The 15,755-nt window shown below is 29.3% G+C and overlaps 1 protein-coding gene across 8 annotated transcripts in view; it reads right to left on the reverse strand.

Annotated features, from left to right (window-relative positions):
* Nucleotides 1-15,755, reverse strand: part of LOC143250855 (eukaryotic translation initiation factor 4 gamma 3-like) — a 153,876-nt gene that overhangs the window by 43,767 nt on the left and 94,354 nt on the right. For all 8 annotated transcript variants that reach the window (XM_076501966.1, XM_076501961.1, XM_076501960.1 and 5 more), the window contains 4 exons: nucleotides 10,805-11,002; nucleotides 6,665-6,811; nucleotides 1,636-1,715; nucleotides 947-1,121 (listed from right to left, as the gene is read on the reverse strand). In XM_076501966.1, coding sequence (XP_076358081.1) covers nucleotides 947-1,121; nucleotides 1,636-1,715; nucleotides 6,665-6,811; nucleotides 10,805-11,002 — 600 coding nt within the window. The remainder of the gene's footprint in view (nucleotides 1-946; nucleotides 1,122-1,635; nucleotides 1,716-6,664; nucleotides 6,812-10,804; nucleotides 11,003-15,755) is intronic.

Here is a 15,755-nt window from a genome sequence, read left to right on the forward strand (position 1 = left end):
AATGGCAGTGTTTGGTGTGATGGGGATTTGAACCTGAAACTTTCAGATAACCACCAGGCCATACTGGGTCTACAGGAGAAGGAATAATGGATACATTCTCTTCCTTTTTCTTACATGCATTAATCAATATAAACTAAAAGTAAAACACTATTTGATGTGACAATGTATTCAAATTCACTCATTATAGGACTAAATAATAGTTATAACAATAATACTAATAAAGGGTGTGATTATAAAAAGTAAAAACAGCTTATTTTGTATCACTACATATATACATGGTTGAAAGAAAAACCATAAGGACTGCACTCTCATATCAAAATATGCTATTCTTAGATAAGAAACAATTACTTCAACCTTTTGAGTACCTTCCTCATGTTTCTTATTATATGCACTTCAGGTGTTAAAAATAATTTCCTTATTTTACAAACCTTTGATTCAGATTTACTGAAGTATGTTTTAAAATAAGTAATTATAATATTTTTCTATAACTTTCATCAATATTTTAAAGCTACAAATATTTCTAAATATACAAAATATAGTTATAACTTCTACAGAATCATTAAATAGTTCATGAAACTACTGTTAATAGTTTTGTTCAAATACATTTAATTTGAAATTTATAGGCTTGTGTGTTTTTTTAAACTACCTTCTAGAATGGCAGGAAAAACAAAAAGTTTATCTTTTGGAATGGTACTGGCTGATCTTCCAGTTCTTTAGCACTCAAAGGAAAGCTGTTAGGCACGGGAACCTGGACATTTTTGTTTGGTAAAATAATTATTTGTGCACAAGTTTAGAAACAAAAAACTGCTACTTTAATTTTGCCCATTTTCCAAGACCATGAAGCAAAAGGTTCAATACTCTCACAATGATAAATAAACGAGTTTACTTTGAACATAAAACAGTACTTCCAAGTTAACAGCCATTAAAATATGTAATTATCCCTTACTGATGTTCCTCCTGACTGCTTGTTTTTCTCTCGCTCCAATTCTTTACCAATTGTCGTCAATAAGTGACATAAACACTCTAAAGAATCTTCATCTCCCTGCCCCAGGAGTTTTTTGATACAGGTGTGCATGATTGGAGTCGTTAACATTCCTAGCTTGAATAGTTCCCCAACAAACCTAAAAATTTAGAATGAAATGTTACTTTTGGTTGTTATTTTTAACTAAAAAAAATGCTTTGACAGTTTTGGCAGAAAGTTTTAAAAGAAGACAAATCAAATCAAAGAAAGAATCTAGTATCAATGAAAAACTAAAAATTAGAAATAAATATTTATCATAAACCTAAAAAAGAAGCGAGGTTTCCTAGCTTTAGGATTTTAACAAATTTAGAAACATTTCACATCATTAATTATTGCAGTAATGACAAAGTATTTAATATTTAATTAATTATGTTTTCTGTTCACTACTTAACAATATCTTTTGTACTTTTTAATAAAACAGTACCCTTGTAGATCAGTAACAGTGATAATATAACAAATTTGTGAAATCCAATTCTGCAAAAACAAATATAAATAAAAAATGGATCAGTTTTTCATAAGTTAAATGTGAGACTTACAGAAAAGCACCACCAAGATCAGCAACCAATATTAGTGTAGTATTAATAAAAACTGTCATTTCTTTATGCACTATATACCTAATATTTCCTAAAGATCTTTTCTTGGCCTTAACCTCTTCCTCTTCAAGTTCCTCTTGCAATTGACATTTTTTTTCTGCCTATAATGCAATTATTAATAATTATAACAGTGCAGTTTGTCAAATACATCTATTTTCAGCTCATTACTAGGAAAAATGAAAGCAAACTCACTTACAAAGTGTAACAGATTTACTGTTGTACATTTATTTTTGTGCCTCTGCTTGTTTCTGTATAGTTTTCTTTTTTGTATGTGATGTATACTCTTGACTTGGTATTGCACAAGTCCCACCTGTTCTCCAAATTGCTAGAATGATCTTGAAAGTGGCAATCAAAACATTTATGAAAATGTGACAGAAAGTTGTTGGAATGTTAAAAAGATTGCTTGATTCCTATAGAAAATGGTGGAGGAAAGTGTATTACTGGATGGCTAGAGTCAGTACCCTATAGGCCTTAGGAAGCTATTAGAGTCAGTACCCTATAGGCCTTAGGAAGCTATAACTGTGATTGATGTCCATTAATTGGAAAACCACATAATTTGACCATGAATGTTATTGAACTTTAACATTACAAACTGTTTATCTTCAGTGAATTACTTGGGATGTTATTGTTTCTAAAGGGCATTAAATATCTTCTTTGATAAGAAGTGAACTTTTAACCAGTGTGAGGCTAGCCAAGAAAGGTGTCGTTAGCTTAAGCAAGTTGCAACAATGTTAACTCAGAATCAATTTGCTTGTCATGGACTTGGATCGATGATAAAATATTCAGTTCTAGACGTGATATAAGACTCAGTATTGTCTGTAAGTTTGTAAAACAGTGTATATGTACCATTATTTGTAATAAATATTAGTAATAACTGTTATTATAAACTGTATTGTTTTTATGTTTTATACTAAAATACATTTGTGTTAAAAATAGAAACTGTGTGTATCAAACTTGTTGGCAAATAACATAAGTTTAATACATATTAACAGTTAATTAACTATTAAACTCATATTAAAATTCTGGTTATTTGGAATAGTAGTACATAACATGTATAATATAATAAACTGAAGACTCATCTGAAACAAATTATGATACGTAACAAAAGTAAAATAAATTTTTTTTATTTGTTCTAGTTTAAACTTTCCATTATAAAAAGTATTTTCTCTATAATGAATGGTAAAAAGATGAGCAGAAACTTGGATATTCTAAACTGTATAACAAACATACCATGAAACCTACAAATATGATGCTTACTTTTGATAATTTTCAGTAAAATATACTTTAACACACACATATAATTAGAAAAGTAAACTGATAAAAAAACCTTTACCCTCCAGACAATTATAAGTCCTCTTACAACCATTACTAGCCCTGATAAAGATGCAATAATAAAACATTAGTTGAAATAAATTTTTTCATTACTATCAAAAGAGTAGAGGTTGTTTTTCTAATTGTTTTCAACAAAATGTCTAAATCCCTCTAGTAGTTCCAAAAAACAACTGAAGTTTTTAAACTTAAAACATAATTCAAACTCTATTTTATAAAATTTGGTCAATTCTCCTGTTAATAATCAAATACAAGTTACACATACAAATGTGTGCTTGGGCTTTACTATCTTGAAAGAATAAGAATTATACTACACAATAAAAAAACTGACTCATTCCTCAACACATGCACACTGTAGGTGCATGCTGTTTGTTGTGGCTTATACATCACCATATTTTGTTCCTCTTACTGTGTAGCAAGAATAAAAATGTAGGCTTAATGTTGAGAACATTTATTGTAACTTTTGTTTCTACCATTACAACAAAGGGTAAAACATAAAAGATGAATTTATTTTTAAGACTTGGATGAAACTTAATAAACTGAGTAATTTAAAGGGAAATTTCTTAAGCGTTTCATAGAAAATTATCATCTTGAAAGAGTCCAACTTCACCAAAATTATATTCTGTCTTAACCCATTCTGGAATTGGGGGCTGATATCCTTCAGTTTTATCTTTTTACAATGAAAGAATTTAACCAAATTACATGAATCTTAGCAAAAGTTTAGTGCAGCATCTAATTTCAAATTTGAGATTGGTATGTGTGATTTAGTTTTTGTAATTTTTATTTTATAAGACTTTTTTCCCTATATATCAGTAAATATACTTCTTTTTTATCATAGAATTTCAATTTTTTTTATTATTTATCACAAAGTTCCCTTCTGTCTTAAATGTCTACCAATTCAACACACCATGTGACTCATTAAAACCCATATATGAATGTGTTCTTTCAATATTTAGTTTTAAATTAAAATATTAACTCATATATAATATTAAAGTTTGAATTATAATCTACAATTTGATTCCCAACTTACTGACATAAATTCATAAAACAGTAAATAGTGGTTCAATTAAATTTTAAATGCAAGTCAACAAATGCAATGACATGACCTTTGAGCATGAGCTGTAGCAAAAGGGTTAATAGATTTGTGAAAAAAAGCATTTTTTAAAAACATAATCTTGCATTATTTAATCCTATGCCAATTGGCTCCATTTTAAAATTTCCTTCTGCACATATTACAGCATTAGCTTCAAAATGTAATTAAATTACTTTACAATTAACATATTTTAATGAAATTAAAATTAAAGAATGTTATAATTTCAATTTTCATATTATCTAAGATTTTATTCCTTTATTTCAAAAGAAGCCTCTAAAACATTAACCAAAACTCCAGTTTTGTTGTCACATAACATACTCATGGTTACAAATCTACATATTAAATGCACTGTACACTAATGATAATAACTAGTTAGTAATACAGTAGAGGAAATGGAAAATAAAATATAAATATTTATTCCAAAAAAACTTTTGATATTCATTTAGTAGGTTATAGATATTATGCAAGAAATAATAATAATAACATTTTAATTTTCAATATGAAAATCATTTTGTCCATGAAGTATTCAGAGTCCAAGTAAAAATAACATGAAATAATTTTTATTAGAATAAAAAAATCAAAACTAAATTGATTTATTTTTTAAAACTGTATTTTTAGCAATGTTCTTTTCAAATTTCTAACAATTCCATCGACTAATTTTATTTTTGGAATGCAATACAACAACAGTGACATTACCTACTTGCAATACAAAAAGCTAGTAGTCACAGAATTAAGAAATTTGGTTTATAATTTCTTATGACTCCACTCTCACTTATATAAAGTAGAAGCTTTCTCAAATCATAGTCACCAAACAAAAAGATGGAGATAAAGTAAATAAAATTAAGTTAAATTTTTCATATTAGATTCATCTTTGAATAAAAATATTTTGAAACACTGTTTACAATCAATGATAAATGTTACAAATGGCAATAACATAATTAATGAGTGGAATTTGATATGATAATTTACAATTTTAGTTTTAAGTCTTTTGCTAGAAAGTAAAAAAGATAATTTTGATTTTTTAAAATTTGTTTTGGTGGTTAGAGGGTCAGTCAAATTGACCAACCTCATGTAGAGTTAGGTTAAATAAAATAATAGATAAAAGATTTTACAGAAAAAAGTTCAAAATTTATTTAGGAGCTTTTAGAAATAATAAAAACTAAATTTAAGATTTTTCACATGAATAAAAGTATTTTTATCTCAACATAAATATCACCCTGGAAATGGAGTAGTTGACACTTTGTCTCCATATAATCATGGAAAAATGTTAGTGAAAATACTTCTTAAAAATTCTCATTTTATGTGTACAAATGATTCTTAATAATTACTGAAGATCTTCAAAATTTTGTTAAGATACACAAAACATTAAAAGTTATGGAAACTATAAAGTAAAGGTCAATCTGGAGTCACAAACTTGGTCAGTTTAACCAAACCTGTAGAAAGAGAGTTAAATTGTATTGTTAAAATTTAATTCATGCATAAATTTGGATTTGTAAAGAGCAAACACAAATAAATAAATAAATATTGTTCAGTATTATAATTTGTTTCAGATGAGTTTCCAATTTATTATGTTACATACATTACATATTACTATTTCAAATAACCAAAAATTTGAATTCAGTAGTTAATTAAATGTTAATAAGTATTAAGTTTATGTTATTTGTCAACAAGATTGATACATATAATTTTCTTTTTTAACACAAATATATTTCAATACACAACCAAAAACAATACGATTTATAATAATGGTTACTAATAATTATTACAAATAATGGTTTATATACAAGAGTTCTACAAATTTACAAACTGTACTGAAACTTATATCCATTCTAGACCTGAATATTTTATTCATGGTCTAAGTCCATGATAAGCAAGTTAGTTGTGAGATATTGTTATGCCTCACCCAAACTAACTCTTTTTCTTGTCTGGCCTTACACCAGGTATAAGCAAACTTCTTTCAGCAAAGATATTTAACATCCTCATTGAAATAATAATGTCTGAAGTAATTCACAGAAGTTGAATGGTTTGTATAACGTCAGAAATCTATAACATTCCTCGTCAAATTCTGCAGTTTTCTGATTAACAAGCATTAATCAATTAATCATAGTTATGGCTTCCTAGGCCTATAGCATACTAACTGTAGCTGATGAATAATAATAAATATAGTATTTGTATTTTGGTGCACTGTGTTTTTATATACCAATCATGAGTTTTTAGAAATTTCAACAATGATCTAGTGCATTTTTGTAAACAAATATTGGTGATTCTCACTTTCAAGAATTCTCTACAAATTTTGAAAACATGCAATACACAGTCAAGAATATATGCAACACATAAAAACTATACAGATATAAGTGTAGGCACTAAAACACATGTACGACAGTAAAACTGTTACAATATTTAAATTTATGTGTTTAAAATAAGTTCTCAAAATCTTTAGTGTTATACAAAGTATACTCAAATGTAGTAATTTTATGAGATAACTGGGGCATTTAATCATATATATTAAGAAAATATCAAAATTATTGCAAAATAAAAAAATACACAGTCATAACGTACCTAAGGTGCTCATGTTTAGCAAACATTATAGACAATTTATATGCAACTTGAATATTCTGAATCTCTTACTGTTTCTGCCTCTTCTATTTGTTTCAGTCTTCCTTCTTTGTTTATTTCATCATTAATATCTTTTTCAAATTCCTGTTGACATTTAGTTAATAATAACTTACTAAATTTCACACATTGATTTGAGCCATCATCTGCAGGCACTTGCATCTGAAAAAGAAAAATGAAATGTTTACTATTTGCAAACATATCAAGTATTTTTTTACTGATTAAACCACTATACAGTATAACTGTACTAATCTTCATTTTTAATATATATTTTGATATAAAAATCAGCCTATCACACACAAAACCAATGTATTCATAAAAAGTTTGAAAATCTGAAAATTATTAGCACTGGCTTATCTTTCATTTATTTATCTAAGGCTTTAAAGGTATTGAAAGCAGCATGCTCACTTATAAAGACTATCTTTAAAGGTATTGAAAGCAGCATGCTCACTTATAAAGACTATCTTTAAAGCATGCTCACTTATAAAGCTAGCATGCTCACTTATAAAGACTATCTTTAAAGGTATTGAAAGCAGCATGCTCACTTATAAAGACTATCTTTAAAGGTATTGAAAGCAGCATGCTCACTTATAAAGACTATCTTTAAAGGTATTGAAAGCAGCATGCTCACTTATAAAGACTATCTTTAAAGGTATTGAAAGCAGCATGCTCACTTATAAAGACTATCTTTAAAGGTATTGAAAGCAGCATGCTCACTTATAAAGACTATCTTTAAAGGTATTGAAAGCAGCATGCTCACTTATAAAGACTATCTTTAAAGGTATTGAAAGCAGCATGCTCACTTATAAAGACTATCTTTAAAGGTATTGAAAGCAGCATGCTCACTTATAAAGACTATCTTTAAAGGTATTGAAAGCAGCATGCTCACTTATAAAGACTATCTTTAAAGGTATTGAAAGCAGCATGCTCACTTATAAAGACTATCTTTAAAGGTATTGAAAGCAGCATGCTCACTTATAAAGACTATCTTTAAAGCATGCTCACTTATGAAAGCAGCATGCTCACTTATAAAGACTATCTTTAAAGGTATTGAAAGCAGCATGCTCACTTATAAAGACTATCTTTAAAGGTATTGAAAGCAGCATGCTCACTTATAAAGACTATCTTTAAAGGTATTGAAAGCAGCATGCTCACTTATAAAGACTATCTTTAAAGGTATTGAAAGCAGCATGCTCACTTATAAAGACTATCTTTAAAGGTATTGAAAGCAGCATGCTCACTTATAAAGACTATCTTTAAAGGTATTGAAAGCAGCATGCTCACTTATAAAGACTATCTTTAAAGGTATTGAAAGCAGCATGCTCACTTATAAAGACTATCTTTAAAGGTATTGAAAGCAGCATGCTCACTTATAAAGACTATCTTTAAAGGTATTGAAAGCAGCATGCTCACTTATAAAGACTATCTTTAAAGGTATTGAAAGCAGCATGCTCACTTATAAAGACTATCTTTAACTTGAAGTAGAACTACATATTATATGTAAATTGAGAGTTCAGGTTGGAAGTGGAATAAAAACACATACAGTGACATTATTAAAAGCATAAAGTTATTCAAATTCATTACTTGTGGAGGTATGAAAGAAACATCTTAATTATCAATGAAACTGTGTATATATAAAACATTTTCCTCAAGATTTTGGCTGCAACTAGCTGAAATATTTAATTTTATTCATTTTAATACAATTACGTTTTTAACAATGTTTCATAAATACAAAAACAGCAACATTGAAACAATAAATCATCAGTTTATTATAATGTTCTGACTTTCCAGTTTCTCTCAGAACAAAAGATAAGTCAATATGAAACTTCCTGAATTTATTAAAATAATTCTTTTTTTATTGATCACTTCACTTGAATACTTAAAAGTTAGATTACTAAATTAGAAACATAATTTAATCATGGGTGTATGCTAGAAGTAGAATGACCAGTGCAATTAGTTTTGAATACTTAAAATCATTTTGCTAAATTCACTATTCAAATAAAACAATACAAAATACATGTTCCACGTTAATGTAATTTTACCTTGGCATAACTAATCAGCTTGTACAGACAGAGATAGTTTTGGAAGTAACATGAATTACAAATAGTTTTGTCATGTAATTAAATTTCAGACAGTTGAAAGAGAAGTTAATATGTTTTTAACTTTTTAGTTTAAATTAAGTTAATGATAAAATTATAGTATTCTGGTGTTCAGAATGAAATCTTTTCCATATTTACTTCAACAAAGTTTACAGCATTAGTCAATTTTAATGTAATGTTGACACAAGCTATTGAACTGGAAAGTACAAAATTATATCTATAATTCTGTTGAAATTAGAAAAGAAAAATGACATTGTTAATAAGGGACAGGATTAGTATAAAATGTATACATGTTACATGTATGCTTTATAACTTTCATCAAACTGTTTGATAAAACAAGTTTACTGATGACAAATGCATACTTGAAATTTGAAGTAAACACGTTATTTTCCTTACAGTTAATTTAGAAATTAATTATTAAAGTGCATACTAGGTTCTAAAACTTTTGTTGAAAATCACAGTTTTGTTTTTTTATTAATTTTGTTGATAAATTGTGAATACAGAAAATTTTGGCACTTGCACATTATGAAATTAGGGTATTCAAAACAGTTAACAGGTGATGTGAAGGGTTTCTGAGGTTGGAGCATTGGTAAATAGATCTGTGATGCCAAACTGACCATAATATCCTTCACATCACCAGACAACGACTGCTGAATGACAACTCTGTACCACACAGAACAGATATGAAAATAGATGCCATAATGAAACTAACAACCATTTGTCTACAACCAACCTATTTCCAATACAATGAGGAACTCTACAAACGAACAGATGGTCTAGCCATGGGACCACCACTCTGTCCAATCCTAGCAGACATTTTCATGGGAGACTTTGAAGAAAGAGCCCTTTCATCCACACCAATAAAACCAAGTTCCTACAGATGTTACATCAACAACTCCTTCATTATTTGGCCCCATGGTCATTAATACCTACCAACCTTCTTAGAACATCTCAATTCTGTAGACAAAAGAATCCACTTCACTATGGAAATAGAGGAACAAAACAGTATATCGTTTCTTGGCATACTCATTGGTAAACAAGCAAGACATATAACCACAACTGTATACAGAAAACACACCACATGGACAGATACTTACACTACCAGTCTTATCATCCACCCTCGATAAAATGTGGTATAATCCAATTCCTAAACAAGAGAGCTGAAAACATTTGCAATACAACATCATCGAAGCAGAACGTCAAAAGATCATAGAGAGTTTTAAACAGAATGGTTACACCTCCTCCTTCATCAAAAACCCTTTGAAGACCATGACAGAAAGAAAAGATCAGAAGCTCACTACCACCACCACCATTTACCTACCATACCTTCAACATTTCAGTGAAAAACTCAAACACATAGCCAAAAAATTCAACATAGAAGTCTGGTGGAAATCCTTCAATACCTTAAGGTCCATTGTGGTAAAAAACAAACAGTGACCTACCAAAGAGAATCTCAAAAACGTCATCTACGAAATTCCATGTTCCTGCAATGATACATACATTAGAGAAACAGGAAAAAAACTCGCAACAAGAATAAACGAACATAAAGATAGTACAAGACACATGAAAACAAATTCAGCCATTGCAGAGCATGCCCTGTCAACTGGACACAGAATAAACTGGTATAAAACTAGAATCATCAACACAGACAAATTCTGAAAGACAAGAAAAATCAAAGAATCATTTTACACTAGCACTATTAAACTTTCACTCAACAGAGATTCCAGATTAGAGGTGAGTAACCTGTGGCTGCCATTGGTTGAATCTACAGGAAATCTCTCTTCCAACCAATCACAACACACTCTCCACAATCCACCAGGACACTATAAAAGACCGTCAGCACCTACATATACACAGAATTGAAGATGAAAGGTGGAAGACTTTCGAAACAACGTCCTCTACACTCGTGTCTCCACAACAGGCAGTTGCCATCCATTCTACAAAGTTTCATCATGAATACTCTGCCTAAACAATCTATCAAAGAATAACCATAGTAGTTACAAAAAAACAAAACTAAAACAGACTACATGTTAATGAAAATTTAGTTGTCACTTACCATGGCTAGAGTCTTGCACATATTTGCATAAGGTACACTAAAGTTGGGCTCCTCAACAGCTTTTTTGAAGACTAGATTCATAACACCCATCAATCGTTCTTTATTATCAATAGGAAGTTCTTTCACTTGATTGACCAGGGTTTCAAACTTCTGTGGAGTTAATCTGTTCAGGATACCTTGCACCTTTCTGTACAGTTCCTATGATCATATCATAAACATTAATTCTATTAATATACAATAGGAATAATGAATTATTACTAAAAAAATCAGGTTGCTTAATAAATTGGCAGACAGATCTTACATGACAAAGTAATTACACAAAAATAGGGTTTAAGTATTCATACACAAAAACCTCTCAATAACAGTAAGAAAATTAAAATGTGAAAAGGCTATAAAGACAGAATTATACTCCAAATAAATCGTTTCATGTGTTTTTGAATTGTAATCAATCTTTTTAATACCTACTGTTTCCCAGTGTTGGATGTCTGGTTACATAACACATGATAACAAGATTACTAACGTTTTCCATAGTGATAAGCTGTGAGAATCAAAGTGGCAAACAAATGGTGTGCCTTGAATATTACTTATTCAATTTTCTTTTATAGTCAGTTTAATTATAACAACTTTTCCATTATGTTCAAAATATTTTGGAATAAAAATTAAAGTTGAGAAGGTTATTTTCAGAGTGGGGTGATTTAAATGATTATATATGAAAAGTTATTAGATCAATTTTTGTATTATAAACTAATTATTTGTAATTATGATTCATTAATTAATCAAATTAAAATACTAAGCTATTCCAAATTGGCATTTTCAATCATTACAGTAATTAATTAATACAGTAATCTTGAACTACTTACTAGAGGGAAGGTAATTGTATAGGTGCATTTACTACCAGCTATGTAACTACATAAGTGCAAAATAGCTTTCTAACAGAAATTTGATGTTCCTTTAAAAAGCTTAAATGCAGGGTGAAACACAAATTACTAGCTAATGATAGATTATCAACATCACAGTTGGAACCTCTAAGTAATTAGAAATTGGTTATAAACACCACATTCCTCTGTCTATTGAGAAACAAGCAAACAAGAAAAGAAACACTTTTCAAAAACAGGAAGTAAATATAAAGATGGCTAATATCAACCACTTAAAAATAATGCACACAAGATAGTAAAGATGGCATAATGGAACAGGCACAAAGTGTAGTGCAATGTTAAAAAATAAAATCAAGATAAATTAAGCTCAAGTGTCATTGAATATGAATAATTATATGTGTTGCTATATGTTAATTCTTTGCCATTGTATAACTTTAATTGGTAGTTCAGATTTCTTGATATAGTTTTATTCCTTCTTCTATACCTGTATTTTCTTATGCTGGAATTATGATGCTGATTTTCATGCATCAGAGTCCTTGAACATTTGTTTGATGCAAAAAGGTGGATATTTGTTTTTCAGAAGAAGTGATTCTAGTTTGGAGTGTTTTTTTCCTCTACATTTGCAATTGTTTCTGTTTAATTCTCCATTAATTACACATTTCTTGGATGATGGGAGCTAAAGTTAAGGAAGAGATGTTTTCTACTTTGTATATTACTGTCACTGTTGATACTGAAGGTCACATCAAGAAAATATAAGTTCTTCTTTTTGTTAAAATGATTCAGGCTGAATTGGATGCTGGTGTATATGGAATTAAAATGTATAAAAATTGAATTAAAGAAGGAAGGCCATGAAATTTATATGCAAAAACGGCTCGTTTGGGTTGAGAAAATATTTTACATAGAAGAGCGAACGACGTTTCGACCTTCTTCGGTCATCGTCAGGTTCACAAAGAAAGAGGTAACTGACCGGAAGCTGACCACATGTTTGAAAGGGGTTGTGTAACTGAGTGTCAGAATGTAGAGGGCGGTATTAGATGTTTGAATATATAATTTTGTTTATTTTATTATATTAATATAGGTATAAAGGCGTTCATTTATATTGGTTTATTTTGGGTTTAAGCTGTTGTATAAGTAAGGCTTCTTTAATTTTGCGTTTGTTTATGTTTGTTTCTTTATTTAATATTTGAGTGTTTTCTATATTAATATAGAATATTAATATAATAAAATTATATATTCAAACATCTAATACCGCCCTCTACATTCCGACACTCAGTTACACAATCCCTTTCAAACATGTGGTCAGCTTCCGGTCAGTTACCTCTTTCTTTGTGAACCTGACGATGACCGAAGAAGGTCGAAACGTTGTTCGCTCTTCTATGTAAAATATTTTCTCAACCCAAACGAGCCGGTTTTGCATATAAATTTCTCAACAAGTGGGTTTCTCAACATCACTGATTAAGGAAGGCCATGGTTCCATACTCCAAAACATGACATCTGTGTATCATATCCAGAGATTGGGGGTCAGTATTGGTATCTTGATGCCATTTGTCAAGTGCTGTTGTTTCAAAAAAGTATAAAAATATTATGGTATAAATAACAGTGACTCTGTTACCCACTGATATACCAATGAATTGGAAATACAGGTTGTTGTCAAAAGAACCTCTATTGTGAAACATGAAATGTAAGCATGGGAAGGTTGTCACTGGGCAGTAACAAAAATGGTATTTAGCAAGATATTTTGAAGTTGCATGATTTGTTGTATCTGTAGTTGAGAAAACTGCAGGAATGGAGTTAATGTCTGAATCAGTATTATCAGTTTCAATGTTGGTTGTAGTAGAGGTTGAGTTTGTGATGTTTTGCAATGATTTAGTCATATTTCTAACATCACAGAAATAGGAAGAAGCCTACACCCAAGAATTAATAATATATTGATGTTCTTTGTAAACAACAAGAAAGAACCACAGTTGCATGCCATTTTTTAAATAAATAATGGACTAGTGTGTGTGTGTGTGTGTGTGTGTGAGTGTGTTTCGTTTTCTTTAAGCAAAACCACATCAGGCTATCTGCTCTGTCACTGAGGAGAATCAAACCCCTGATTTTAGCATTGTAAACCTGAAGACTTACCACTGTCCCAGCAGAGAACTCATTACCAAGTGACACCTGACTTGAAACCACCATTTCCTTCTCAAATCATCACCAAAGCCACCAAGTACAATGACAGAAAATTCAAAGACACATTTTGTCATGGGACAGCTATGACCACAGATGAATACAGACAAAAGGTGGCACCTTAACTTTAATTATTTTAATTTTTATCCACTCTGTAACCTAGATAGCACTTTTGTTTACTACAGATAGCAGTTAATTATTTTGAAAATACTTTTCATTTAACAATAAGCTTTACTATTTAGTATGTTAAAAGCAGGATGTTCAAATGCACATTATAGATTCAAATAAAATTTGTTATTTAAACCATTTGTAGCTTTGTATTGTCCATTTTGGTTTGCATTTCACTAAACACTTCTAAAAATGTTGTAAAGTGAGCCATTAAGTGTCTAATTAAATAAAAATAATGTAGTAGTGTTATAACATCATTTATAGTATTAATATCCCTACTATCTGGTTTGTATTATTTTTGAAGTGTTGATATTACTTATTACTATATTTACTTCCTTTTTCTGAAAACTTTTTCTTTCCTTGTTGCCTCTGAAGCCAAACAGGATCACATTAAATCTAGACATGCTGAATATCATAGATAACTGTTAATGTTTAACATAAATATATGCATCAGATGAAGTTCTCACAACCTTATAATAAGCCTACATGTAATGCAATGTATTGTAGCAATTAGTTTTGAATAGTGAGTGTCAGAAGAGCAGACTGGTGTACAAGCTTCATATGAACTACTGCATAATCAATATTTATAGCTTAATAATCTAAGGTAGGTCTAAATACTGTTAACACTTTGAAATTTAGACCTATAAAACATACAGACCTTATGGGGCAAAACCAAGACCTTTCAATGGGTGGTCTCAAGACATTGATGACTGTATAAATAACAACATTTACAAATAAAACAAAAAATAAGATGCCTGTTTACAAGTGCTATATCTATTTAAAAGTATAAATAATTATAAGTAATTTGAACTTAAAACCTTGAAATCTTTTTTACAGCTGTTTTAAATTTCATATACATCACATTATTAGAAATAAAGATTTAAGCTTTGAAATCATTAGTTTAAACAAATTACCTAATCACTTGCAAAAGATTTTAATGTTACTTTGACTTACTTATGTTACTTTAGGACTGTATAGTCAACACTGATTAATCGAAAATAGTATATCATTTTGGTGGAAGTTACTGCTTTCACATAAACAAAACACAAACACATAAAACAAAACTGAATATTTAATTATAGTATTACACAGCTAACTTGTATTACACCATTACTGCTGCAGCTTTTGTAAAGTCAAACATTACTGGTACTATTACTACAACAACAGTTATTACATTATTCTTACTAATTCCCTAATGATTCTTCTGTTTGGTTGAAATTTCATGCAAAACTAAACAAAGACTATCTGTGCTCCAAATGGTTTTCAAACTTTGTAAAATAAAATTATAGCTATCAAAAGTTTTATTTTACAAAATAAATATATTTTATTCTAATTTTTGCATAATTTGACTTTATATTTAGACTACTTGAGAAATATCCAAAAATAATAGACTTTTACTTTGGATAACACATAAAACTATTTATAATTATTTAGGAAATTCAGGAAATTTAAAAAATTAAAACTTGTAAATTTGTTTTTCAGTTTTCATGTATACAATTAATATATTTCACTTCTAAATTTTTTAATCCAAAAAAAGAATTACAGCAAATATATTTTTTAATTCAGTGGTGAAAATGTATCATTGAGAAGGACAGAGTGCACCCAGCAAAGCACCACAAAGGTACTGATGCTACAAATTTTTACTTTGATAAATATAAAGTAAAATATTTCATCCATAAAAGGTTAAAAGCTGAATTAAATCTTTATTTTACCTCTTTTAGCCTACACATTAGCAGTTT

Source organism: Tachypleus tridentatus, chromosome 5 (genome assembly GCF_004210375.1).
Source record: "Tachypleus tridentatus isolate NWPU-2018 chromosome 5, ASM421037v1, whole genome shotgun sequence".
NCBI classification, from domain to species: Eukaryota; Metazoa; Arthropoda; class Merostomata; order Xiphosura; family Limulidae; genus Tachypleus; species Tachypleus tridentatus.